General features: G+C 66.2%; 2 protein-coding genes and 1 long non-coding RNA gene across 3 annotated transcripts; 1 reads left to right on the forward strand and 2 right to left on the reverse strand.

The window, feature by feature from the left end:
* Nucleotides 1–104: 104 nt before the first annotated feature.
* Nucleotides 105–11,303, reverse strand: RNASEL (ribonuclease L). The gene is made up of 7 exons (XM_008253632.4): nt 11,171–11,303; nt 7,527–9,110; nt 3,843–3,928; nt 2,908–3,113; nt 2,603–2,735; nt 1,412–1,545; nt 105–794 (listed from the first exon to the last, which is right to left on the reverse strand). The coding sequence occupies exons 2-7, from the start codon at nt 9,013–9,015 to the stop codon at nt 620–622; spliced, it is 2,223 nt and encodes a 740-aa protein (XP_008251854.3). The 5' UTR covers nt 9,016–9,110; nt 11,171–11,303; the 3' UTR covers nt 105–619.
* LOC138845094 (uncharacterized) lies at nt 9,996–13,003 on the forward strand. The gene is made up of 2 exons (XR_011381807.1): nt 9,996–12,094; nt 12,488–13,003. It is a non-coding gene; the product is annotated as an uncharacterized lncRNA (long non-coding RNA).
* A 5,718-nt stretch (nt 13,004–18,721) lies between these two features.
* RGS16 (regulator of G protein signaling 16) lies at nt 18,722–21,324 on the reverse strand. The gene is made up of 5 exons (XM_002724275.4): nt 21,151–21,324; nt 20,798–20,893; nt 20,370–20,434; nt 20,051–20,217; nt 18,722–19,045 (listed from the first exon to the last, which is right to left on the reverse strand). Exons 1-5 carry the CDS (start codon nt 21,192–21,194, stop codon nt 18,857–18,859), a joined length of 561 nt encoding a protein of 186 aa, XP_002724321.1. The 5' UTR covers nt 21,195–21,324; the 3' UTR covers nt 18,722–18,856.
* Nucleotides 21,325–26,309: the final 4,985 nt, after the last annotated feature.

The following is a 26,309-nucleotide window of genomic DNA, read 5'->3' on the forward strand; positions in this document are numbered from 1 at the left end:
CGTCATCATGGGAGGGGTCTTCTTGTCAAGCAGCAGGGGTCAGGCACCCCGGGGGGGGGGCGCTAGGCTAGCACGGGAGCGTCACTCAAGGAACAGAGACGTCATCGGAGGGTGCAGGTTTACTGGCGGGACACACAGATGGGTGCTGTGCTGGGCGCCCCGGCCACCGCTGCGAGTCGGCGGCAACAGCTCAGCTTCCACCCACCCCCACCCCGGGAAGCTCCCCAGGACCTGTCAGCTGCACCACTGGAGCCAAGCACAGCGTTCTGGTCCGGTGACCCGGGAAGGAGTCACGGCAGGGACAGGTCTGAGCTGGCCCTCTGGCGTCGTCAGTCCCTCCCGGCTCCCTCGGGGTGAGCGGCCGTGCTGGAGCCTCGCTGAGATAGCACACAGGGGCCGCCAGGACTCCAGACGAGGTGGGCACAGGTACCGCAGCAGGTGCACCGTGGCTCCGGGTGGAGGAAGCCAGAGAGAGCACCGGGGAGGGGGCAGGGACGCTGCCCCCTGCAGACGCAGCCCCTCTGTGTGGGGGGTGGGGGTTGTCTTTGGCCCTGTCCCTGGCCGCTGCCCATCAAATGCCAGTATGTCGCCGCGTCACCCCGGTCTCAGGGGCCAGCACTCAGGCCTGGTCCGCCGGCCCAGCCACCTCTGCCACACAGAGGCCAGCGTGTGGAGTGAGCTGGGGAAAGTGCTCCCTGTATTCCGTGTCCCGCAGCTTCCTGTACACGTACATCAGCAGATCTGGAAATGTCTTCTGGAAGTAGCAGGCAGGGTCTCCGATCTGCGCCTTCATCCTGAAACAGCACAGAGGAAGGCTGGCCACGCCCGCCCCAGGCGCCCTCCCCAACACAGCCCTGCACACACCCCACCACCCGCCGGCTCCAGCCAGGTGTCGCACCGGGTCTCAGTCATTTCATCGCCTCACGGGAGCAACGCACAGCACGGCCCCTACTTGCAAAAAAAAAAAATTCCCAGGACCCCAAGGGCCCCGAGCTGTGCCCTGAGCTGTGCCCCGAGCTGTGCCCCGAGCTGTGCCCCGCCGGGCTCTGCCCAGCTGCCCTGTGCCCCGAGCTGTGCCCCGCCGGGCTCTGCCCCGCTGCCCTGTGCCCCGAGCTGTGCCCCGCCGGGCTCTGCCCCGAGCTGTGCCCCGAGCTGTGCCCCGCCGGGCTCTGCCCCGCTGCCCTGTGCCCCGAGCTGTGCCCCGCCGGGCTCTGCCCCGAGCTGTGCCCCGAGCTGTGCCCCGCCGGGCTCTGCCCCGCTGCCCTGTGCCCCAGAACAGGCAGGGAGAATGGGGAGAGCCTGCGGGACACCCCCCCCCGGCCCAGGCTCAAGGCAGACAAGCGTCCTCTGCCCAGCAGGCCGAGCAGGACCTGGACTGGACGTGAGCGGGAGGAAGGGACCCGGCACCTGCCTCCTGTTCCTGTCCTCGTGGATGTGCTCCCCGATGTTCCGGATGAACTTGAGCAGGTCCCCCACGCTGTTCTTGTAGAAACTGCCGCTGTCTTTGTAGAACGCGTTCATGTCCCTCATAACGCCCTTGTGGATCTGAAACGCAAACATGACGCAGACACGTGGGGTCGCCAGGGGAGGGAGCACCCAGAGGCCCAGCACCGACTGGAAGGCACGCCACAGCTACCAGCGGTTACGAAAGAAGAGTGGAGGCAGAAAGCCACCAAGGCGCCCAGGGGAGCTGGCGGTCTCAGGCAGACGCACAGAGCAGGATTCTCCCACAGTGCTTTGCACGGGTCCTGGGGCTCCACAGCATCACTTCTGCAGCCTCCCATGGACAGACGCTTGCCTGGCCTCTCGGGCTCTGCAGGAGGCTGCTTCCAGGACCCTCGGGACCCCAAGTGCAAAAGGGCACCAGTCCCTTACGTAGGATGGCACAGAGCCTGCCCGGACCTGCCCAGGCTGCCCATGCTTCTGAGGTTGCCTCCTGGTGACCTGTCGCCTGAATTCAGAGCAGGTGCTGTGCCCCGGGTGACCTGTCTCCTGTATCCAAGGCAGTGCTGTGACCTCTCGGTGACCTGCCGCCTGTATCCAGGGCGATGCTGTGACCCCTGGGTGACCTGTCGTCTGGATCCAGGGTGGTGTTGTGACCTCTGGGTGATCTGTCGCCTGAATTCAGGGCAGGTGCTGTGACCTCTGGGTGATCTGTCACCTGTATCCAGGGTGATGCTGTGACCCCTGGGTGACCTGTCGCCTGGATCCAAGGCAGTGCTGTGCCCCTGGGTGACCTGTCGCCTGGATCCAGGGCAGTATTGTGACCTCTGGGTGACCTGTCGCCTGGATCCAGGGTGGTGTTGTATTCTGTTTGCCAGGTAGGTGTAACAGACGCGCATCGCAGGGCGTTTTTGATGGAGGTTGGCTGACCGCAGGTGCAGAGCCTGTGGCTCCCTCGGGCTCAGCGTGCACAGTGCCGCAAGCTCCTCCCTTCTCTGAGGTCCAGAGCCCCTGGGAGCTGGATGTCCCAGGTGGCAGGAGCGGTGGCCTCACTGGGCTCCAGGCTGACTCGTGGCGATGGGCGAGCAGCCAGGGCCACCGTGAGGGAGACCAGGCAGGGAAGGCGTCACAGCACCTGCTCCCGCCGGCCCAGCCTTACCTTCCGGGTCCAGCGGGCGAAGCTTGTGTGGCGCTCTGAGGGCCCGGGCTGCAGCAGCTGTAGGAGCCGGCTTCCAGGCTTCCGACTTTTGATGTCAGATTCGTTGCCCACGTTCCGAAGCGTCCTGAAGCGGCTGGGACGGCAGAACCTCGTTACCGCCCCCCCCCCCCCCCGTTCTCTCTCTCCAGAAACTGCATCCTCTCCCTGCTCCCAAGAGGCCTCGCTCCAAGCACGCACAGCTCCGAGGCCCTGGGCCGCGGGTCCCGCCCTCCTCCCCGTCCACCCTGCAGGCCCCGGTGGCTTACTCCTGCCATGGCCAGAAGAAGGGGTGGTCCAGCAGGCGGCCGAGCAGGTCCCCCACGTCGTCCCCCGGGCGCAGCAGCTGGCGGGCGAGGTCCTTGCTCTCCTCGTCTGGACAGCGGTGCACAACCTCACCAGGAGGTTTGGCCTTCAGCTCCTTGAAGGGCACGTCCCCGTTCTGGACCACGTAGAGGACCAGCCGCCCCAGGGCCTGCACGAGAGCCAGGGTCAAGGCACAGCCAAGGTGAATGGGCGGAGCCTCGCACACAGAGCGCCCGCAGGCAGTGGGCCCTGCAGAGTCCTGGCCTCGAGGGGATGGAATGCTGGTGGGGGGGAGGCCCTGGATCCGGAGCCCCGCTGGACAGACGCAGGAGCAGTGGAGCCCCAGGAGTCAGACCCTGGGGGCAGAGGGGTCAGCCCGGGAAGACTGCCCAGACGCCACTCAGGGAAGGGGCTGACCTGGGGGCCCCGGGCCAGGAGGCCAGGGTCGGGTCAGCCTGTGAGCTGCCGTCCACAGGGGCTGGGCCCTGCCCTCTCAGGAACTGCGGCTGCCCAGGGTCTCCACCTGTGGGGCCAGGCTGGGTCTCCCCAACAGGGCTGGGCCCACCCCGCCACCCGACCTGTGAGTTTCCCGAGGGGCTTTGCTGCTGGCCCCCTTGAGAGCCAAACACAACTTCCAGTCGCCTGGGCAGACGCCACGCTCACTGCGTGCTGGGGACAGAAGCTCCTCCCAGAGGAGTCTGGGAAAGAGGTTGCGGGAGCCCGGGGGTCCCAAAGGCACAGGAGGCCCAGGGTCCGCCCCCACCTAGTGCAGGAGGGACCAGGCAAACGGCAGCCGTGCAGGGCGGGGCTGGGGGCCTTCCCTCAGCGTCCCCTCGGTCCCGGCCGGGCAAGGGGGCAGGAAGGAGGACGGGAGGGGTGGAAGCGGGGACGGGGTTACCTCAAGATCCCGCCTGACCTCCGGCGCGGCTCCGGCCAACTGGACACTCTGGTCGAAATCCGCCAGGCGAAAATTGCCCCTGGTGTCTGCCAGGGGTGGGGGAAGCGTGTGAGGCCCCCGCTCCCCCACCCCACCGCAAGAGCCAATCACTGAATCACGGGACGCCAAGCACAGCCGCGCCCTCCCACACACAGCCGCACACACGCGCACAGCCCCACACACTCAGCCGCCCCACTCAGGCTTAGCCGCACCACATACACACAGCCGCACACACGCGCACAGCCCCACACACTCAGCCGCCCCACTCAGGCTTAGCCGCACCACATACACACAGCCGCACCCACACACACACAGCCGCACCCACTCAGGCTTAGCTGCACCCACACACACACAACCACCCCCTCACACCCACAGCTGCCCTGCCATGCGCAGCCGCGCCCACACACCCACACACGCACAGCTGCCCTGGGCCCACATGCATAGCCACGCCCACAAAGGCACAGCCATGCCCACACACTCAGCCACCCCCTCACACCCACAGCTGCCCCCCACGCACAGCCACGCCCACACACGGCCGCCCCCCTACACCACAGCCACCCCACTATCGCCACCCCCAGGTCCGCTCCACTCCATGGCGCTGGCTGTCCCTCTCCTGTCACGGAGTCTGACACTGGGTTCCCGTCCGATGCTGTGCATCCCATGGTTCCCACACATGTATTTGGAAGAAGACACCACCACTGGGGGTCCCACAGAAGACAGCCACTGCCCCACGGACCGAGAGGGCCACCGCTCCCTGCCCCTCAGCCACGCAGGCACGGCGCGCTTTGCCGTCTGCACAGCTCTGCCTCCTCCGGAGGGTGCGGGGGCTGGCGGCGCACAGCCCAGTGCCAGATGCTTCTTTCACCTTTCACACTGCACTCGTGCCCCCTCCCCGTCTCCTGCTGTCTCCGCCTCTTTCTGAAGGGTGCTGGCGGGCACGCATGGCGGTGTGCGGGCTTTCTCTAAGCGCACATGGGGGGCAGCGGCCGGGCGCCTGGGCCAGGTGAGGCTCCTGTCCTGGAGTTGAGCCACTCCGACAGGCGCATCCTGGTCTCACCGCCTCCGCCTGCGTGTCTGATGACAAACGATGCGGAGGAGTGTGCCACACGCTTGTCACACGCATGCCACACACCTGCCACGGCCCCTCAGCCAGTCACATGGTTGTCTCTGTGTTGTTGGGCTGCCAGGGTTCTTGGCGCAGCATGGAGACGGTCCTTTACCGACACAGCAGCCATGCTCGCTCTCGACTGCACACGACCGGGCAGCGCAGAGACCTTAATGAGGCCAATTGCTTCCCGCTCCGCACCAGCTCATTCCTCAGCCGCGCCACTGATACACCTGGGAGCCGCCTGTTTCTCCTCCGCCTCGCAGGGAGCGTCGTGGTTCAGGCGCTACTTAGGCCTGTGAGCCCCTTCGAGTGGGTGTTTTCTGCAGGGTATGAGGTTGGGGTCCGTGGGGTGCAGGGTCTGTGTCTAGTGTTCTCTGTTCTCTGCGTGTGTCAGCGTCGGCGTCCGTGTCCAGTGTTCCCTGCGCGTCAGCGTCCGTGTCCAGTGTTCTCTGCGCATGTGGCGTCCGTGTCCAGTGTCCTCTGCGCGTGTCAGCGTCCATGTCCAGTGTTCCCTGCGCATGTTGGCATCCAAGTCCAGTGTTCTCTGCATGTGTCAGCGTCCGTGTCCAGTGTCCTCTGCACGCGTAGGCGTCCGTGTCCAGTGTCCCCTGCACGTGTCGGCGTCCATGTCCAGTGTTCTCTGCATGTGTCAGCATCTGTGTCCAGTGTTCCCTGTGTGTGTCAGCATCTGTGTCCAGTGTTCCCTGCGTGTGTCAGCGTCCGTGTCCAGTGTTCCCTGCGTGTGTCAGCATCCGTGTCCAGTGTTCCCTGCGTGTGTCGGCGTCCATGTCCAGTGTCCCCTGCACGTGTCGGCGTCCATGTCCAGTGTTCTCTGCATGTGTCAGCATCTGTGTCCAGTGTTCCCTGTGTGTGTCAGCATCCGTGTCCAGTGTTCCCTGCGTGTGTCAGCGTCCGTGTCCAGTGTTCCCTGTGCTTGTCAGCATCTGTATCCAGTGTTCTCTGCGCGTGTCAGCGTCCGTGTCCAGTGTTCTCTGCACGTGTCAGTGTCCGTGTCCAGTGTCCTCTGCACACGTCAGCATCTGTGTCCAGTGTTCTCCGCCTGTGTCGGCGTCCGTATCCAGTGTCCTCTGCGCGTGTCAGCGTCCATGTCCAGTGTCCTCTGCACACGTCAGCATCTGTGTCCAGTGTTCTCCGCCTGTGTCGGCGTCCGTATCCAGTGTCCTCTGCGCGTGTCAGCGTCCATGTCCAGTGTCCTCTGCACACGTCAGCATCTGTGTCCAGTGTTCTCCGCCTGTGTCGGCGTCCGTATCCAGTGTCCTCTGCGCGTGTCAGCGTCCATGTCCAGTGTCCTCTGCACACGTCAGCGTCTGTATCCAGTGTTCTCTGCACGTGTCATTGTCCGTGTCCAGTGTTCTCTGTGTGTGTCCAGTGTTCTCTGCACATGTTGGCATCCACGTCCAGTGTCCAGTGTCCTCTGCCTGTGCCAGCGTCTGTGTCCAGTGTTCTCTGCGCATGTTGGCATCCGTGTCCAGTGCTCTCTGTTCTCTTTAGGCATCGGCACCCATCCAGCGCCATGTTGCAGACCCGTCTGCCCACCCTTTGCTGCCATGTGGCTCTCATGGTTTCTCTGCTCCTCCTCGCTTGTCTCCTGGGCTGCCGTTTCCCTCATTCTGTGGTGGAATGAGAAGGCCATGCCAAGATGGCCGTTGGCAACAGAAACTGCCTGGCAGCAAGCTGATTGGATGGTTTCGGAAACCACATGACAACGGAGCCTGTCTGGCAACAGGCTGTGATTAGATGGCTTCATAAACTGCCTGGCAACAGGCTGTGATTGGTTAGGGCATAGACCTCCCCTTGACCAGATTGGCTGCCTTGGCCATATAAGCTGCTGTAGCAACTGAAATAAACGAGTCTGCAGGCTGCTCGCTTCAGGCCCACCTTCACCCGACTCCCGGGGTCTGTGTGGTGACTCCACGCCTCTTGCCCCCACCACGCTCCTCCTCCCAGAACGAATCCACCGCAACATCATGCTGTTTCGGGCTGGGGTCCAGGTGCTGCCTTGTTCTCTGGAGTCTGTCTCCTCTCACCAGGGATGCTCTGTTTGGACCCAGCTGTGCCACCAGGGCCATGATGGCTGCCACCTGTGCTGGAAGAACTCACTTCACGGCCCCCTGGCTGGCTGGCAGACTGCTCCAGGAGTCCACATTGCTGGAGCCAGGGAGATATGAAGCCACCTGGTGTCACCAGCCTCGGCCGACCGCTACCTGACACTGGGCTTGGGGGCGGCTGCCCTGGGATTCTGAGTTGGTTGACCCTGGAATCAAACGTTCCAGATTCTCGCCAGGCCTTTCCTCCATGGTGGGAGGTGAGGAGGCCGGAGGGCTCCGCCTTCCACGCGGGAGGGCGGGGCCTGTTAGAAAGGCGGCTGTCCACTGCTTTCCTGCCTTCGGCAGAGGGATGGGGTGGCAGGAAGCCCCTCACCAGCCCCAGGCCCTGCTTGTGTCCTTGTGGGAAACAAATCTCCCCCACTCCCTGGTCTCTGCAAGCAGCCACGCAGAGCGGACACAGAGACTCACCCACGAGGATGTTCTGTGGCTGCAGGTCCCCATGGGCATAGCCGCAGCACATGTGCAGCTCCCGGACAGCCGCGAGCAGCGTGGCCAGCACCCTCCGGGCACGTAGGTCCTCCTGGTCCTCCACAGCCTCCTGCCGGTGCTCGTGCAGGTACTCCTCCAGCGTCCACTCGCACAGCGCCACACACACGTACTGGCGGCCCCGGTGGCTCTCGCACCCGTACAGCGTCAGCAGGTGGCTGCTGGGCCGGCCGCTCTGCAGGCAGGACAGCTCCTGGCGTGCCCGCCTGCTGCCCACCGCGAACACCTTCACCGCCACCTCCTGGGCCTCGTACAGCCCCAGGTAGAGGCCCCCTTCGGTCGTGGGCGCGATCTGGTAGTCCTGGTCGAGAAAGATCTTGAGCTTGCCAATCATGGGACGGTTCATCCCGTGGAGACTGCTCAGGGCTGCCCCCCAGCGCCGGCTCTGGGGCCTCCAGTCCTGGGCGGGGACCTGCGGTCGCTCTGGAGCTCCAAGACTGAGAAAGAACCGGGCGAGGTCGTTGTTGTAATTCCTCCTGGCGATGCCGACCAGGTCCCCGCAGTCCACGCTGGCCCCTCTTTGGCACAGCAGCTGGGCCACCTCGCCCAGGTCGAGCTGGGTGGCCACGAGCAGCGCCGTCCTCCCCTCGCTGTCCCTGCCATCCACCTCGAGGCGCTCTTGCTCCAGGAGCGCCCTCACCGAGCCCAGGTGCCGCCTCTCCACAGCCAGGATCAGGGCCGTCTTGCCCTCGGCGTCCTGCCCGTTCACGTCCGCGCAATGCCGCAGCAAGAGGCGGACCGTGTCCTCGGTGCGCTCCGCCGGGCAGCTCAGCAGCGCATGCGTGAGCGCGCTGCGGCCCATGTTGTCCCGGGCGCCCACGTCCGCGCCCATCTCCAGGAGCGCCCGCGCCGCCTCCACGTGGCCCTTCTCGGCCGCGTCCATGAGGGCCGTGGCGCCGCCCTTGCCCAGCGCCTGCTGCTCCCGCGTGGTCTCTCGGGCCAGATTCACCCGCGCGCCCCTCTGGTGAAGGAACCGCAGGGCCTCGACCCGCCCATTCCCTGCGGCCTCCATGAGCGCAGTGAAGCCGTGGGCGTCGCACTCGTTCACGTCCGCGCCTCGAGCCAGGAGGAGCTGGAGCACACGCACGTTGCCCTGCAGCCCCGCGACGATCAGCGGCGTGGCCCCGTTCCTCTTGCGCAGCCCGGGGTCGGCGCCATGCTGCAGCAGCAGCTCCACGATGTCCGGCTGGTCCCGCTGCACCGCGCTGTGCAGGGGCGACCAGCCCCACTTCGGCTCCTGGAAGTTGACGTGGGCCCCACGCCCCAGCAGCTCCCGGATCCGCGCCACGTCCTCAGCCGCGACCGCGGCCATCAGGGAGGGGCCGTCGGCTTCCGCCCCGTCCCCGCTGCTGGGGGGCCTGGGTCCGTCCTGGGGGCCGTGACGGTCCTGGGTGTCCATGGCGAACGCCATGCTGGCCACAGCTCTCTGCCTCGCTCAGCCCTGGGGCTCAGGCTGGGAGTGAGGGAAGCAGGTGCTTCGTTCGGTCTCACAGCAGCGAGAAGGCGCTGGAATCAGAGAGGTCAGTTTTACGAGCAATCTTACGTAAATACACTGCGTGGGGTTTTTAGGGTTTTTCAAATTTGTTCAAGAGGAAGAAGAGGATGGGGGGATGGAGAGACACGTCCTCCCGTCCCATCCACTGGTTCACTCCCGAATGCCCCCAGTGGTTGGGACCCGACAAAGCCAGAAGCTCAGAAAGAAATCCAGGTCCCCCGGGTGGGCGGCAGGAGCCCAAGCGTGCGTCCAGCCAGGGAGCGCGGGGCAGGGCGCAGCTCCAGGCGCACGCCACCTCCCCTGGCAGAAGCCTGGCGTTCCGAGTGGTCTGAGCGAGTGTGCGTCTGCAAGGGCCGCTGACTGCCGCCCGCTGCGGAGGCAGCCGGGTTCACCCCGTGGCCACGCAAGCGTGCTTCTTCCCTGTCACTAAGTGGTCTTGTTTCAGATTTATTTATTCATTTGAAAGCAGAGTTAGAGAGGGAGTGGGAGAGACAGAAGAGAGGGGACAGGTCTTCCATCCACTGGTTCACTCCCCAAATGGCCAAATGGCCAGTGCTGCGCCAAGCCGAAGCCAGGAGCCAGGAGCTCACCTGGGTCTCCCACTGGGTGGCAGGCACCCAGATACTTAAGCTGTCCTCATCTGCTTTCCCAGGCCATTAGCAGGGAGCTGGATCGGAAGTGGAGCAGCTGGGACGCGAACCGGGGCCCGCACGGGATGCAGGTGTCACGGGCGGCTACCCACTGTGCCACATGGCCCACTTGTGCCCTTTTTTAACCTGCGTTTGTTGTTGTTTGGTTTGTTTGTTCATTGCTGAGAGACTGAGAGAGCTTCTGTCCTTTGGTTCGCTTTCCAAATGCCTGCGATGGCTGGGACTGGGCTGGGCTGAAGCCGGGAGCCAAGAACCAGATCCAGTCTCCTATCTGTGTGGCCAAGACCCAGCCACGGAGCCCTGGCCCCTGCCCACAGGGTGCACTCACGGGGGCGGGGGGCTCCAGGGCAGGCTGCAGATGTCCCGACCCGCGCCGCGCCTGCCCTCCCGTCAGCTTGGGACAACGTGCCTTGTGAAACTTCTCAGAAGTCTCAACGAGACTGCTGCAAATCCGGCTTTTTCAGCTCCTTTCCTCGCGGTAGCTTGCAAGGGGCGGAGTGACCGGTCTGCACTCAGCCCGCACTCACTCCTTTCTCTCAGGATCACAGAAACCACCCCAGCAGAAAGACACACAGCCTTCGAAAACAAGAACCCTCCGGGAGCAGGTCAGAGGCACCGCGGGGCCTGAGCTCACTCCCTGCGCGGGCGGCCGGGCACAGCCCGGGAAGCCACTTCCTGTTTCCTCAAACACCGCTCGGACGGCAGGGAGGCCGGCGGTCCAGCGGAGGCCACTTGTGGGACAAGGTTCACGCACCCCGTCCCCGACGCTCCTGCAGGCAGATGAGCGACAGCCACGGCCGGCAGCCCGGACCCAGCCAGCTCCAGGCCAAGGGGCCTGGGGAGGCAGCAGGAGACAGCCCACGTCCTTGGGTCCCTGCTACCCACGTGAGAGAATAAGATGGGGGCTCCAGGCTCCTGGCTCCTGCCTGGCCCAGCCCTGGCTGTGACCGTGAACCGGTGGATGGAAGACCTCTGTCTCTCCCTGTAACTCTGGCTTCCAAATAAATAAATGGGGCGGGAGAGGGAAGGGGGAGAGAGGGAGGGAAGGAGATCGAACCCACAGGGAAGCAGGGAGGCGGAGCCCCGGCAGTCCCGCAGCCTGGAGCCCGCTAGACCCCCGGGCAGCCCCCACTGTTCCCCCGTGCACGGAGCAGCCAGGTCGCAGCCCACCCGGGTCTGATGGGCTGTGCGGCACAGGTGCGGCTGCCGGGAGGCTGAAGCCTTTGAGTGCAGACCCTGTCGGGCAGGGTGGGGGCTGGCAGGCGCCCAGAGGGAGCAGAGGAGGAAGCAGCGCCAGGGGAAGCCTGGTGGCCCTGCGGGGAACCCTCGGTCTGGCTTTTGGTTTCGTTTTCCCGAGACTGGAATGAGCCTCGTCTGGGTTTCCCCTGCCCACCCCCCAGCCCCTCCTGCTGCCCCCTTACCTCCCGGGCTGCTGCTCCTGCTGCTTCCTGGACAACTGCTGGCCCCAGAGCCTGTCCCTGGGGCAGGAGGGACGGCCGGAGGAGGGGAGGTGGGGCTCACCGCACCTCGCTCCCCTCCCCCCTCCCCCGCCCCCTCCTGTGACCGCTCCGGGGAAGGAATGGACGCTGGGCCAGTTGGCAGGAGGTGTGTGGTGAGGGTTGGTGAAGGTGTATGCTTGAGGGGCCCAGCACAAAGCCAGCTGCTGTGGAGAGCACGGGGCCGCCCAGACCCCCACAGCTGTGCAGAGCGGCCCCTCTGTGCTCAGCACCACATGGGCCCCAGCCTGACCACGCCGCGCGGCCCAGGGGGTCCCCAGTCACCTGGCTCTGGGCAGTGAAACCTGGGACTGAATGTCACCCGGCTCACACTCAGCAAACCTGTGTCCAGGGCCAGGGCCACACCCCGCCCTCCTCCCCTCTGCAGCCAGTGAGGGCAGGAGGGGGAGGAAGCAGCACTCAGCCTGCCAGCCTGGGGCTGGGGCTGTGAGGCTCCTGGGCCGGGGGTGGGGGGTCGGGGGGGCAGGGGAGCCATGGCGGAGGTCAGTCTGGCCTGCTGAAGCTGGACCACGCCTGTGCCAAGGCTGTGAGGCAGGCAGGAGGGAGCCTGGGCGGTGCCGGCTCAGGTCAGAGTTTGTGGAGGGTTCCCAGAAACAGTGGTAACAGTGGTGCCTTGGGGGTGGGGCCTGGCCCCAAGCTGCCTGGGATTCCGGAGGAGCCCAGAGCCGGAGCTGCCTGAGAAAGGAGCGGCCCCGCTCGGCCGCCCGGAGGGGCCAGGTAGTGAAATCGATGAGCTCATTAACAGTTTCAGTATTGATATCTTGAGGGTCCTTGCTGTCTACTCAGGTCGGAATTCTGGATGTCAGCTCGAATAAACCAGGTGACATGGTAGGTGTTAGCATTTATTCAGTGAGAGAAATACACAGGAAATGAGGGCTTTATTAGGGGAGAGAGAAGTCTTGAAGCCCTAGCTGGGTCCACACCAGGCAGAGAGCAGGCCGGGAGCCACATGGAGCAGGGCGTGCAATGAGAAGCAGCCACAGGTAGCGTAGCGTGGGCAGGACAGCAGAGGCAGAGCAAGGCCACAGGCCCAAAGAAGCGGGACAACAAGGGGCGACCCACCATGCTCCAGGCCTTTTATTCACCTCCAAAGGGGGGTGGTTCCATAGTCTGATTGGCAGGCGGGCATACAAGTGAGGTCAGGTAGGGGCATGAGAGCACACGGGGCAGGGTGAAGGTGTGGTCTCCAGCTCACTAATCTCATCAGTTTTATACCTTCAGCTGCTGTGTCATTCCTGCCTGAGTCTGTGGCAACACCTTTGTGACCCAGGACCTGGCCCCGCCCATCCCTGGGCCTCACCCTTCTCTGGTCCCGCCCCTCTGTGGTCCTCATCCCTCTCTGGCCCCGCCCCTCTCTGGCCCCACGCCCTCTGGTCCTGAGGTGCTGGCTCTGTGCTGAACAAGGGGCCCATTTGCTCAAACCCAACCGGGCCGGATGGATCGTTTTAGAAAATCTACGCCCCAGGGCTCGGTGCTGCTCCTGCAGTGCCCGCATCCCCTGTGGGCACCGGCTCCAGTCCCGGCTGCTCTACTTCCGATCCAGTTCCCTGCTAGTGGCCCGGGAAAGCATTGGAAGATGGCCCGAGTGCTTCCAGGAAGGAGCTCCTGGCTCCTGGCTTTGGCCTGGCCCAGCCCTGGCTGTTGTAGCCGTGTGGGGAGGATCTCTGTGTGTCTCTTCCTGTCTCGGTGCAACTCTGACTTTCAAATGAATAAATAAATATTCCAAAAAGAGGAAAATCCTGCACCCCTCCCCCACCCCAGCCCCTGGGTCCGCAGACGGGAGCCCGTAGTTTCTTCCCTTTTGATTTTTATTTATTTATTACAGGCGGAGAGGGGCAACAGACACAGAGCTCCACCCACGAGTCACTGCCCAGGGCCCACAGGCACCAGAGCTGGGAGCCTGGGAGCCAGGAGCTCTCCCGGGGGCTCCCCGTGGCTGGCAGGCGCCCGGTTATCACCCTCACGGGGTGTTTGTGGGCACTGAACTGCAGCCAGGAACTGGGCCTGGGACCCCGCGCTCCGGGCGTCCCAGCTGCTCGGCCACACGCCCGCCCTGGGGCGTGCAAGTAAGCACGTCCCAAGGTGGGCTGTCACACCCGCGCACGACAATGCTTCCTGATGGCTCTCAGTTTCCACTCAAACAGAGCTGAGGCCATTCATAATTCAAAAAAAGTCAGGAATCACAAAGCCCAAACTAGGAACATGCCAGAGGAGGGACTACGCGGTCTGAGGGTGGAGGGACCAGGATCTGATGGAGGAGGGGCCAGGATCTGATGGGGGAGGGACCAGGATCTGATGGAGAAGGGGCCAGGATCTGATGGAGGAGGGACCAGGATCTGAGGGAGGAGGGGCCAGGATCTGATGGGGGAGGGACCAGGATCTGAGGGAGGAGGGGCCAGAATCTGATGGGGGAGGGACCAGGATCTGAGGGAGCAGGGACCAGAACTGATGGAGGAGGGACCAGGATCTGAAGGAGGAGGGCCAGGATCTGAGAGAGGAGGACGTCCCATTTAAACAGCAGCCCTCATGCTGGGTCATTGCCAGAGGGGAGAGTAGATCCACAGAGGACACAAGTCTCAGACTCAGCCAGGTGCACGGCGGCCATCACCTCGGGTGTCTCAGCACAGAGCAAAGGCCAGGCCTGTTGCCCTCCCTGGGCCCATGCACACAGGGGCCAGGCCTGCTGCCCAGCCTGGGCCCATGCACACAGGGGCCAGGCCTGCTGCCCTCCCTGGGCCCATGCACACAGGGGCCAGGCCTGCTGCCCTCCCTGGGCCCATGCACACAGGGGCCAGGCCTGCTGCCCTCCCTGGGCCCATGCACACAGGGGCCAGGCCTGCTGCCCTCCCTGGGCCCATGCACACAGGGGCCAGGCCTGCTGCCCTCCCTGGGCCCATGCACACAGGGGCCAGGCCTGCTGCCCTCCCTGGGCCCATGCACACAGGGGCCAGGCCTGCTGCCCTCCCTGGGCCCATGCACACAGGGGCCAGGCCTGCTGCCCTCCCTGGGCCCATGCACACAGGGGCCAGGCCTGCTGCCCTCCCTGGGCCCATGCACACAGGGGCCAGGCCTGCTGCCCAGCCTGGGCCCATGCACACAGGGGCCAGGCCTGCTGCCCAGCCTGGGCCCATGCACACAGGGGCCAGGCCTGCTGCCCTCCCTGGGCCCATGCACACAGGGGCCAGGCCTGCTGCCCTCCCTGGGCCCATGCACACAGGGGCCAGGCCTGCTGCCCTCCCTGGGCCCATGCACACAGGGGCCAGGCCTGCTGCCCTCCCTGGGCCCATGCACACAGGGGCCAGGCCTGCTGCCCAGCCTGGGCCCATGCACACAGGGGCCAGGCCTGCTGCCCAGCCTGGGCCCATGCACACAGGGGCCAGGCCTGCTGCCCTCCCTGGGCCCATGCACACAGGGGCCAGGCCTGCTGCCCAGCCTGGGCCCATGCACACAGGGGCCAGGCCTGCTGCCCTCCCTGGGCCCATGCACACAGGGGCCAGGCCTGCTGCCCTCCCTGGGCCCATGCACACAGGGGCCAGGCCTGCTGCCCTCCCTGGGCCCATGCACACAGGGGCCAGGCCTGCTGCCCTCCCTGGGCCCATGCACACAGGGGCCAGGCCTGCTGCCCTCCCCAGGACACCTCCACACATGGGGCCAGGCCTGCTCCTCTACTGGGGACGCGTCCACACATGGGGCCAGGAGTGGGCGGGAGTCCTGGGCAGGGGACAGAGAGACTCAAGGCCAGGTGAGCTGTGCGGAGACCGCAGGGGTTGATCTGGGCTCGAGGACAGGTGGGCTGCATCCAGCAGCAGTGAGAAGAGGGGGGGGTCCTGAGGAGCGCAGCGGCGGCCTGGGCAGCTCCGTGGCCAGCGGTGTGGCCAGCTGAGAGGGCTCCCTGCTGGCCTTGCACCTGGGCGACTCGCTGGCCCTCCCGGGCCCTGGGTTCCAGGGCCGTGGCTGGGGTGTGGATGGCAGCCCCCGCCCCGGGAGCTCCGTGGGGGCTGTGACGTCCTTGCCGGGGCCTGTCCCACACGGGCAGCCGCCACAGCAGAGCACCTGCCACCGAGCACCCTGAGCCCTGCCGGGTGGAGGCACTGGAGCGGGCGAGACCACGGCCTCCCTGCGGGCTGCAGAAGACGCACTCACCCTCCAGGAGGGAGCCCCCTGCCGGGCCCTGCAGAAGCCGCAGGGCTCAGCGTCTGTCGTGCTCTCCCCCTGCCCAGAGCCGGCTGGGGAGTGCCACACAGGGGGCTCGGGGACACAGACTCACCCGGGCGCCTCCCCTCTGCACCTGCGAGTGTGACCGCAGAAATGGAGGGTTCTTGTCTTCTCCCAAGGAAGAATTCAGGCGTGAGACAGAGTAGTGGAAAGTAAAGTAACAAGGTTTATTAGGGAAGGGACATCCACAGGAACAGATGGGCACCTCTCCAGACAGGACCTGAGAGAGAGTGCGGTCGCTCGGACAGGGGAAGGAGCGAGGTTACACGGTTGAGTGGAGAGATTACACCCAGCCAGGCAGGCGGGCGGCTCAGCAGAGAGGCCGAGGGCTGAGCGCGCCAGCCATCCGGTTGAGGCCGGGGAGGGGGGGGGTTTAAGGGGATGGGTCTTTGTCTTCACACATTTCCTCCTGAAACAAAGGACTTTATGGCTGTAAATATTAAGAAGCTCCTATCTGAGTTTTCCCCTGAAGGTATCAGACAGGAGGGAGCCTAGCTGGCGCCATCCTGGGTTCAGAGGAAGGGTGAGCAGGACCCCCTGGAGAATGGGGATCCGGAGCAGGGTGTTTGAAATGCAGATACTGGGCTGCACTGGGAGATTGTGGAAGATTTGTCAGGCAGAAGGGGCGGGGACCTCCACTTGGCAGGTTATCAGGTAGAAGGGGGCAGGGCAGGATGCGAATACCCGGCTGCCCCTGAAACACTGTCAGGATGACTCTGAGATGCAGACGCATGTGCTGGACACAGACGTCTTCTCTTTAGGCCTGTCACACGCACGTAAGCTCATATCTGACTTCCCACCTGACAAGAGCACCTGTATTTGAAGGCCAGAAACTTTCCGAATAAACCGAGTGGAAACGGATACTTCAGCGAATCCAGAGAAGGGACGAGGGGTGCGGGACCAGCAGCTCCTGGCCCCACGGCTGTGCCAGCAGCTGCCACGATTCTGGCTTCCACGCGATGCTGCGCAGCCGTGGGAAGATATCCCAAAGAAAGAATTCAGACAGCACCAAAGCCAAGACTGCGTGGCCAAGGCTGGCCACAGGGGGGCAGCAGAGGATGGGAAAGGACTCAGCTCCCTAGGGCTCCGGTGTGCAATCAGCATTGGGCGAGCCTCCTGTGAGTCCCTGGCCCTGTCCCGGGTGTAGACCGCACAGGCCAGCCTGGGCATCGTTCGTTTTAATATTCACACTCTTAATGGACACAACTCGACCAAACTCTGCCACAAATTCTGAGACATTTCAAGCCGCGTGGGATCGGCAGCGGAAGCCATCGGCAGTGCACCTCACGGGGCCCAGCCCCGGCTCTGCAGGGACAAAGGGAGGCAGCATGTGCTCCACGGAGCTGCTGCTGGGAGCCGAGCAGGGCCTGCGGTAGAGACCACGCTGGGGTCGGGTTCCCTGGGCAGGCTCCCCTGGGAGACCTGGACCTGGGACGCCATGGCAGGTGTTTGAAGGGCGGGGGAGGGAGTGGGGGAGAGTGGCCCTGGGTGGGGCGGGGGCAGAGCCCTGGTCCTGAGACCCCGGCTGCAGGCTGTGGCTGTGTGGGCCTGGGTGAGTCACTGAGACCCCTCCCCCCGAAACAACTCATGCTGGACTGGTCAGTGGTCCATTCTCCCCACCTGCCACGTGCCCGTGAAGCCCACCTTCAGGGCGCCCAGTATGCGCTGGGGGCAGGAGCCGCGTCTGAGAGCCTTGTGCGTCCTGGGGGCGCCGCCGCCTCCAGGAAGCAGAGCTGGGCCCGGGCTCCCCAGCCATGAACTGAGGCCACCGTGACTGGTGGCGCAGACGCTGGCTTCAGCTTTGGGTGGGCACAGGGCATGCGCTCAGTAGGCACCCAGTAGGAGGTGGCGGGAATGGGAGAGGGTCCTGCCCCTCCCGTGAGCCGCCTTCTGTCCAGGGTCCCACGCAGAACCCCCTGTCAAGGCTTAGGGTGTGGTGCTGGGGTCCACGCAGGCTAACGGCAGGGGCAGCAGAGCTCCGCATGTGCCCAGCTCGTGCCGGCAGCTGTTTCAACACAGGGACACGTGTGTAGGTGGCAGGCACCAGAGACGGAGGAGAGGGGCTGGCAGCATGGGTGGGGCGGGGGTGGGGAGTTGACACCTGCCACCCCCCCCCCCAGCGCTGGCTCCCCGCCCGGTGGGCAGAGAGCAACGTGGACGTGATGTCACACAGGCCGAGTCCGAGCCTGCACACAGCAGCCCAGCCCACGTGAACCAAGTCACAGTCCTGCGGCCTTGCTGGGACCCAAGCCCTCCGCTCCATTCTGCCCACGGCGCCACACCCACGCGCTGCACAATGGATTTTATTGTTTGTGTGACAGGAACACGGCACACAGAAGCACGGAAACCGGGGTGTCCACAGCACTCCCACCACGGCAACCAGCTCCGGCTGGGGCCAGCCAGTGAGCAGAGAGCTGGCCAGCTCCGAGTCCCCTCGCGCTCAGAGGCACAGGCAGGGACGGGGGGTCAGCCGCACCCTGCGAGGTTCTCCAGCGGACAGAGGCAGAGGCCATGGCCAAGAAGCGCTGCCACCAACACGGGTGCCCAGCACCCACGACCACGGAGACGCTGCCACCAACACAGACACTGAGCGCCGGCACAAAGCCGGCACCGAGCTGCACTCACAGGGCTACTTCCGGGGGCACCAAGGGGCTCCCAGGCCTGGGCTCCTGGGCAGGGATCAGCTTGGGGAGGCCGAGGTGCCACTGCGTCCCAGCATCTGCGTCCCATCCCAGGTGGCCGCGGGCCTGCCCTCGGCTCCCCAACACCCGCACCTCTTCCTCCCTGTGCTGGGTTCCGGGACATCCAGGGACGCCCCTCCCCCCACTCCCCTGCCGGCCTGTGGGTAGGGCTGGCTGCTTCCACGGGCTCCCACGGGGTCCTCGGGAGCCCCACTCACGGGGAAGGGCCCCGCTGCACCACAGCCCAGGGCCACCCGCAGAGACCACCGAGAGCAGCTGACCACCGTCCCGTGGGCTCACAGGCCGAGCTCTGGGCCGTCAGGTCCTCAGCCTGGGTCAGGGCCACACTGCTCGCTGGCCTGGAGGAGCCTGTGGGGCTGGACACGCGGTCCAAGCAGAGGCCCTGGGTGGCCACAGGCCGGTGAGGGCAGGTGAGGGCGTGCCGCCTGCAGGGCCCCTTCCCTGCACTGGGCGAGGACTGGGCAGCCCAGGGCACCCTGTGTTTCCCAGCCGCTCCCCCAGAGCCCCGCCCACAGCCTCCTTCATGCCCGGGGCTCTGTGCACGGGGTGGGGTCCGTGTATCGGAGGAGGGGGCTCCAGTAGCCGTGACCTCTCCGACCTTTGCCATGGCTGCACACTGCTTTGCAGAACCCGCGCGGGGGAGAGGGCAGCCCGGGGAGGGGGCTGCCCGGGCTCAGGTGTGTGAAGGCCGGGGTGGGGCTCCGGTGGCCAGGTCCCGGTAGGCGGGCGACTGCAGGAAGCGCGGGTAGGAGTCTTTCTCCATCAGTGTCCGCGCCTTGCCCTGCGCCACATCGAAACAGGCGGCCGTGGCGCCCTCCAGGTTCCTCTTGGTCAGCTCCCGCGTCTCATGGTCGAGGTTCACCTGGGTCAGGGCAGGCACGGTGAGCGGGGGGACAGGACGGGCTCCTGGGTCCTTGCCAGCCGCTTCTCAGCCCAGGGCCCGGCCCTGCTCCAGGGGCGTCCCTGCTCTCAATTCACAGGTGCACACAGGACGTCGTGAGGGAGAAGCCCGCTCTGTCCCCTGCCTGCGCAGCCCTGGAGAAGCCCCCGGTGCTGCCCTGCTCCCCCCCAGCCTGCCAGGACCCAACCAGGCTGAGGGCACCGCTGCTGCCCTCCCCGTGACCCAGAGGGACAGCCACGGTGCCACCTGTCACCTGCCCACTGCCACCCGCCCACCTGTCACCTGTCCATCTGTCACTTGCCCACCTGTCCACCAACCACCTGTCTACCAGCCCACTGCCACCTGCCCCCTGCCCACCGCCCACCTGTCCCCTGTCCGCTGCCCACCGCCCCCACCCACCTGCCCACCCTCCTCCCCTGCTCTCGGCCCGCGGCACTCTGGCCTCCGTGCCTGCCCCTCGCAGTTGCCGTGTCTGACAGCCGCTCCTGATCCCTCACGAGGGGAGAGGCCGGCCTCCTCCAGGACAGGCCGCTGGACACTCCCCCCCGGAGGAGCCAGGTCAGTCCCGTGGGCATCTGTTCAACGGCTCCGGGCATCACTGTGCAGGGAGGGCCTCTCGCTGTGGCCCTGTGACCACTGCGGTGTCCTGGGTGTAACTGGAGCCCCGGACCAGAGGTGCTCAGACACGAAACGCAGATGCAGAGCCAAGGGTCACCATGTCTGTCCACCAGGTGGCGCCACGGACTTTGTCAAACCCACGGAGGGACGGCTGACCTGGGGCCAGGGAAGGCGTGGGACAACAGCTGGCCAACTCCCCGGGCGGTGGGTGGAGCCCCCAAGCAGGTGTCCTAGGGGTGCACAGAGGCCGGCCGTGGGCACAGCACCCAGGGCTGGCTCAGAGCCTGGCCTTCGCCTCTGAGCCTGGCTCTCAGTGGGGAGGGAGCAGGGGCCCTGCGGGGCGCTGACCTCTCGCGGGGCCTCTGTGCAAATGAACTCCTCGAAGATCCTGCGGGCCCTGGAGGCCAGCTTGGCCGCCGACCGCGTCTTCTTGAAGTCCTCGCAGGCCAGCCAGAACTCCAGGTTCTCCTCGCTGAACTCCGTCTTGAGGAAGGCGCGGAAGGCGGCCACTCCCTCTGGGGTTAGGGGAGGAGGGGGAGGGTCAGCGGGAAAGACAGCAGCTGCAGGCAGAGGCTCCATTCTTAGGACGTCACCCCCCACCCCCCGGCCCTGCCTTTGTGTTCCCCGGGGGTCAGCGCCGGGCGCCCGGGGCCGTGGCCCCACTCACTTCTACTGCCCAGCAGCAGGTCGAACGACTCCCTCCAGCCCAGCGTGTCTTCCGAGGGCTTCCCGCTGCAAACAGCCACCGTGTCACATTTTCAGGAAAACAAGGGCACGGCCAAGCCCACACAAACCCCAGCACTCAGGACAAGGCGCTCGGCGGCAGGCGGCAGTCCCACACGCAGGGGTCCGTCCCACGGGCAGTTCCAGCCTCCGTCCTGTGTCCAGGCCGCCGCTCCCTGACTCCCACATGCCCAGAGCCCAGCGCCTGGCGCAGCCGACACCCAGGAGGGGAGGGCTCCCCGGCCAGGTGCACAGGCGCCCTGGAGGCTGAGCCACTGCCAGGCCCACGTGCCCTGGCTGCAGTCACCGCCAGGGGCTTGGGGCCCTGCAGCCTCCCACCCCCACCCCCGCAGCCGGTCCTGCAGCCCCTACCTCTCTCTGCTGGGCTTCCTGGGGTCGCTGCCCGCAGGGGGGCTCAGCTCCGGTCCCTGAAGGAAGTCGCCCAGGCGCGCCTTGAACTCTTTGGCTCTGCAAGATAAACCCAGAGCTCGCAGGGGCTCCCCATGCGCTCGGCCAACACGGGGGCTCGCAGCGCCGGCCCTCCAGTCTGCAGCAGTGCCCCCTGCCGCCTCCTGCTCCGCACTGCCAGGGATCCGGGTTCTCGGGCCTCGGAGAAGGCTCCCTTTGTGTGCACGGCCGGCGGCCTCCGCCCTACCTCAGTCCAAAGCCCACAGGCCGGAGAGCTGGCCCGCCCCCACCTCCCGTGGCCCCACAGGCCCCCTCACCTCTCCAGGCAGGAGGCGGGGAACGCGCTCAGGGTGCGGCACATGGCTGTCACCAGGGAGGGTGCGAGCTTTGCAGGGCCAACAGGTACACCCGGCTACTTCTGGCCCTGAGCGCTGCGGCTTTTGTGCCCTCGGCGAAGGCGGGGCTGACACCACCGGCCAATCGCGGAGCTGGTCAAGAGCCGCCAGCCAATCAGAGAGCCGGGCCGGGCGCGGCACCTCTTTCCCACGGCGGCCTGGGGAAGGCACAGCTAGTGGGGTCTGCATGTGCTGGGCGCTTGGCACCTACGCAGGGAAGTGCGGGTGTGGGGCGTGTGCTGACCGGGAAGCCGAAGCTCGCAGACGGCAGCTCCTCCCGGGCTCAGGGTTGGATCCCTAGGGAGCGGGTGCCAGGGCCCACGCGCTAATCTGGGTCAGGGCAGGTGGGCGTGATGTGGCGGCCAGAGCAGCTGGGAGGCCTCCCCCCTCCCCACTCCTGGCCCGCTGGGTCCCCAAGATGCAGACGCAGCACCCTGATCCCAGGGCTGTGGTGAGCACAGGGTCACTGCCCCTGGCAGCGGGCAGAGGACCAAGGGGCAGGGGGCTCAGGGGCCTTGGGGGCGTCCCTCCTGCCGGCCCAGGCTCCTGTTGGGCTGGTGTGGATGCACGTGTGGCAGCGAGGGTCTCAGCACCGCCCTGCCCACACAGCCTGCAGCTCTGGTGCCGCAGGCCCCAGGGCCCGCCCTGAGTGTGCAGTGCAGGCGTGGTGGCGCTCTCCATGCCCAGCCTGCCCCTGGTGCCAGCGCCGGAGCATGGATAGCCCAGGTTGAGTCAGCCGCAGGAGGACTGCGGACAGCAGCCGCTGGCAGGTTGGCACAGCAGATCAAGGCGTCCAGCGCTGGTTCAGGTCGCGGCCGCTCTGCTTCCGGTTTGACCCCTGCTGATGCCCATGGCCCCAGTAGTCGGGCCCCTGCTGCTCCCGTGGGAGACCAGGCTGGAGCCCCAGGCTCCTGGCTCAGCCTGGCCCGGTCCTGTCCACAAGCCGCGGAAGCAGCACGGGTTTCTCTCCCCCTTGTGGTGCTGGGCGGCTGCTGCCTGCAGCGCCCTGGACGCGCAGAAGCTGAGGGGCCACAAGCCCCAGGTCCCCAGCTGCAGAGCGGAGGGGAAGGACCCCATGCCCAAGGCCACCTCCGCGTGCTGCGCCTCCTCTGCAGGCAGAGGCTTCCTGAAATTCGAGTGCACCCCAAATCCGTGTCTGCCCCAGCAGTGACCTGGAAGCCTGCGGCAGGGCTGTGAACCCAGCAGGCCCACCTGGGACCAACCCGATCTCGCCTCCTCCTGCCATTCCCGCAGCAGGGATCACGGGACAGCGCTGCGGGCTGAGGCCTGGACTCCCACAGTGCCCAGCCACACCACCTGTGCCTCCTCTGCCCTCCAACCCCACCCGAGCGTTCCCATGGGGCTTTGTCTACCAGGACAGGGGAGGACGTGAAAACTGCTGTGTCCAGCCTGGCACGGATGACCCAGGGCAGTGCGCACGCAGCTCCAGCTGTGGCTCTGCAGAGAGCCCTTCCTCCCCTAAGGCCCTCGGCTAACGTCTGGGCTGGCCGCGCTGCAGGATCTCTCCCCATTGGCTCAGGGAGCCCCTGGCCCGCCCCTGGAGGGGAGCCAGACCCTCAGCCCCCAGAGCCTCGGGGATGCCCCACCCTCCTGGACCGCCTGCAGGTGGACAGAGCGCTGTCTCTGGTGTGGCTGCTCATGGGCGCAGCACCTGCTGCTCTGTGGGCTTGTCTGCCCAGCTGTGGGATATGGGTCACCCCCTCCACACCCTGAGTGCACCTGCCTCCAGGCTCCTGAATCCCCTGAGCATGGTACGCAGGGCCCTAGGCCTCCCCTGTGCCATCCACAGACACTCATGCCCCACCCCCGCCATCTCACTGACCCAGGGCGACCAAGGGGCCATCTGGTCCCAACACTGCCCCCCAAGCAGGAGACCTGCCTGAGACCCCCAGGGTCTGGATGGCCTCCTGGTCCCACGGTGCCCAGGCAGGTGCTGCCCCCAAGCTTGTGCCTCTGTGCACAGGCAAGAAGCCAGCACGGGGTCCCACAGATGCTGCTGGCCACGCGGGAGGCAGGGACCTGGCCCCAACGCCTCCCAGTCTCCAGCCAGGGCAGCAGCGACGCTGGACCCGGGAGGGCACACCCTGGGCTCACCTGGGAGCCACAAGCCCGGGCACACTGGTCCCACTGCTGGGGTCAGGGCCCGCCCTCTGCCTGTGCCTTCCTGCTCAGAGCCCTCTGGGAGTCTGGGCTGTCAGCGGCAGGCGGGGCGGGGCGGGGGTGGGGCGGCAGGGGCTCCCAGCTCAGCAGCCAGGCAGCCAGGTTGTGTGGCGCCCCCCCCCCGCCCCCCGCCCCGCGGGGAGGAAGCCGGGACACGTGGGAGTGCAGCAGGCAGGGTGGGCGGGCGCAGGAGGCCCTGCAGAGGCTCAGCGGCAGCTGGCCTGGAAACGGCTGCAGGTGGCCGTGCATGACGTCTCGCGGAGACCGGCGCCAGCAGGGCCACGCGCTGAGCTGTGTGACGGCTGCGCCTGCCTCACTGGCCGTGTGGCTGCAGGGTCCCACATCCCCAGCCTCCCGGGTGCCCTCCCTGGCTCCTCTCTGCCCAGTGGGGGTGCTGCCTGGGGCTGGGCCTGGACCCCCTGCCCGGCTCCCGCTGCGGCCTGCCCAGAGCCACAGCCTGTGTGCCACCTGAGTACCACGTCCAGGATGGCACCGTGCCCTGGGCACTGCCCCCATCTGCCCACGGGGTGGTGCTGGTTAATGACCTCTGTGCACCTGCAGTGACTTCTGTGAGGGGCCACACGCGCCCCGGTAGCCCTGGCTCCCCCCATCTGCTCTGATGGCCCTGGCCCCCCCACCAAGCGTCCCAGTGGCCCTCACTCTCCCCCCACCCCATGCGCCCCAGGTGGCCTTGTTCCCTCCCTTCCCTGTAGGCTCTGCTCTGACGCCTGTCCCTCAAGCATCCAGAGCCCGCGTGGGTCCCCTCCCCCAGTTACCTGCCCACCCCCTCGCGGCAGCATGAGGACCTGCGTGGATCCGGGCATACCTGGGCAGTTGGGAGACCCTCGCCCCTGGTGCCTCCCCAGGGGCTGGCCTGTGGGGCCTGGACGGGACAGGAAAGGGGACGAAGGACCCGCTTGCTCACTCGCTCTCTGGCTCTTCCTTTTCTAGCCAGACACCGCAGAGTGCCAAGTGCCGAGTGCCAGTCCAGCCCAGCACCCTGCTGACGGCCTGGGAAGGCAGCGGACGACGGAGGACGGCCCAAGCGCTTGGGCCCCCGCATCCACACGGAGACCAGGGGAGTTCCGGGCTCCTGGCTTCGGCCTGGACATTTGGGAGTGACCAACACACGGGAAAACTAACTCTCTCTCTCTCTCTGCTTTCAAATACACGAAGCCCTCATTTGAAAGCGCCATGGGGCAATGGCAGGTGAAGGCGTCCCGGAGTGGCACGCGGTTCCGCAGAGCAGCGGGGGGCGGCGCCGGTGCTGCCGCCGCTGTGCCACGCGCGTGATTTGCAAGCGCGTGCCCTGCAGTGATTGTATTCAGAACCAAGTATGTGAGGAAATATGTTTAAAAACGAACACTCCTGGTCACGTGTGTGGAAGCCACGCTGGCGGATAATGAGGGAGGGAGAGCCGCGAGCAGCTGTGGGTCTCGGGCCCCTCGCCTGACTCACGGGGTCATCTCTGGGGTTGAAGTCCTAGTTCACGTGTGAAGGGCCCAGGGCAGCGCCCGGTACGCGGGATCCTTCTGTGCCCGCCCCCCAGCACTGGGAGCCGTGATGGCTGTTCAAGGCCACCGTGGGGGGACTCTGTCCTGGTTCTCGCCGTCTGAAGACAAGCGTGCTGAGCCCACGGCCCTGGTCCACTTTCTTGGGGACGGCAGCTTCCAGGGGTGGCCCAGGTACCCACAGTGGGGCCCCCACTGCACCCAGCCTGCTGAGCAGAGCCGCTGCGTTCTGACCACACAGAACCGGCCCCCGGCCCCGGGGAGCACATCCAGACCCCGCAGGGCTTTGGGACCTGGGGAGGGTCCCAAAGCCTGGGTCCTGAAAGCCTCTGGTGAGGACAGAGACTGACACGGGGGCGCCACGGGCGGCACCCAGCATTTCAGCTCTGGCTCGGTCGCCAGGTCCCCGGGGCCTCCAGGGGGTCCCAGCGTCCTGGGCAAGCCCCTCTTTCATTAATGCTGGAGCTCATGGGGCACAGGAGTGAAGGAGATGCGGCCCCAGGCCCTGGCGCGGGGACACGTGGTGAGTCCCTCCTGGAGAGCTCAGGGCGTCCCTGGGCTGTGGTGGGCTCCTGGCCCGGCTCCCCAGGGGCTGGGGGTGGGAGAGAAGGCTGGGTCCTGGCTGGGGGGGTAGCACAAGGCTGCCAGGCTCCTGCAGGCTCGGGAGCAGGCTGCGTGGGGTGGGGGAGGGCACCAGGGGAAGGCAGAGCCTGTCGCCATGGCAACAGGAAGGGCTCTGCCAGGATGGGCACCCAGAGGGCCGGTGCAGCCTTTGCTGTCCACCGCCGGCGTCCTTTCCCTTCTGATGGGAAGAGGGCAGGGGCTTGCTCTCAAGGAGAGCTCTGGAGAGAGCCGGGTGCCCTGTTCTCACGGCCGCCTTGTGTCCAGGGTGGCCGGCGTGTGTGGGCACCTGTGTGTGCTCCAAGCTGCCTTGTACAGGCGAGCACGGCAACCCCACTCCTCCACAGGCGGGGACAGGCACGGTCACGGTCGGAACCCAGGACTACAAGTCCAGGTCCCAGCTGAGGTCGTGAACTTTGAGACCACAGGAGCCCTGTAGGGGCAGTCCCGGCCCCCTCCTGCAGTGCCCTCCTAGAATGTTCCAGAATGCTCTCTCCATCTGCATCACAGCCTGATCTGTGTTCATCTGTCCAGTGCTGGAGCCAGGTTGACCTGAGTGACAGGACCCAGACCCCACCCCTGAGTGTCAGGCCCAGACCCCTCTCCCCTGAGTGACAGGGCCCAGACCCCTCTCCTAAGTGGAAGGGCCAGACCCCTATCACAAGTGACAGGGCCCAGACCCCTCCCCTGAGTGACAGGGCCCAGACCCCTCTCCTGAGTGACAGGGCCCAGACCCCACCCCTGAGTGACAGGGCCCAGACCCCTCTC

Source organism: Oryctolagus cuniculus, chromosome 13, assembly GCF_964237555.1.
Source record: "Oryctolagus cuniculus chromosome 13, mOryCun1.1, whole genome shotgun sequence".
NCBI classification, from domain to species: Eukaryota; Metazoa; Chordata; class Mammalia; order Lagomorpha; family Leporidae; genus Oryctolagus; species Oryctolagus cuniculus.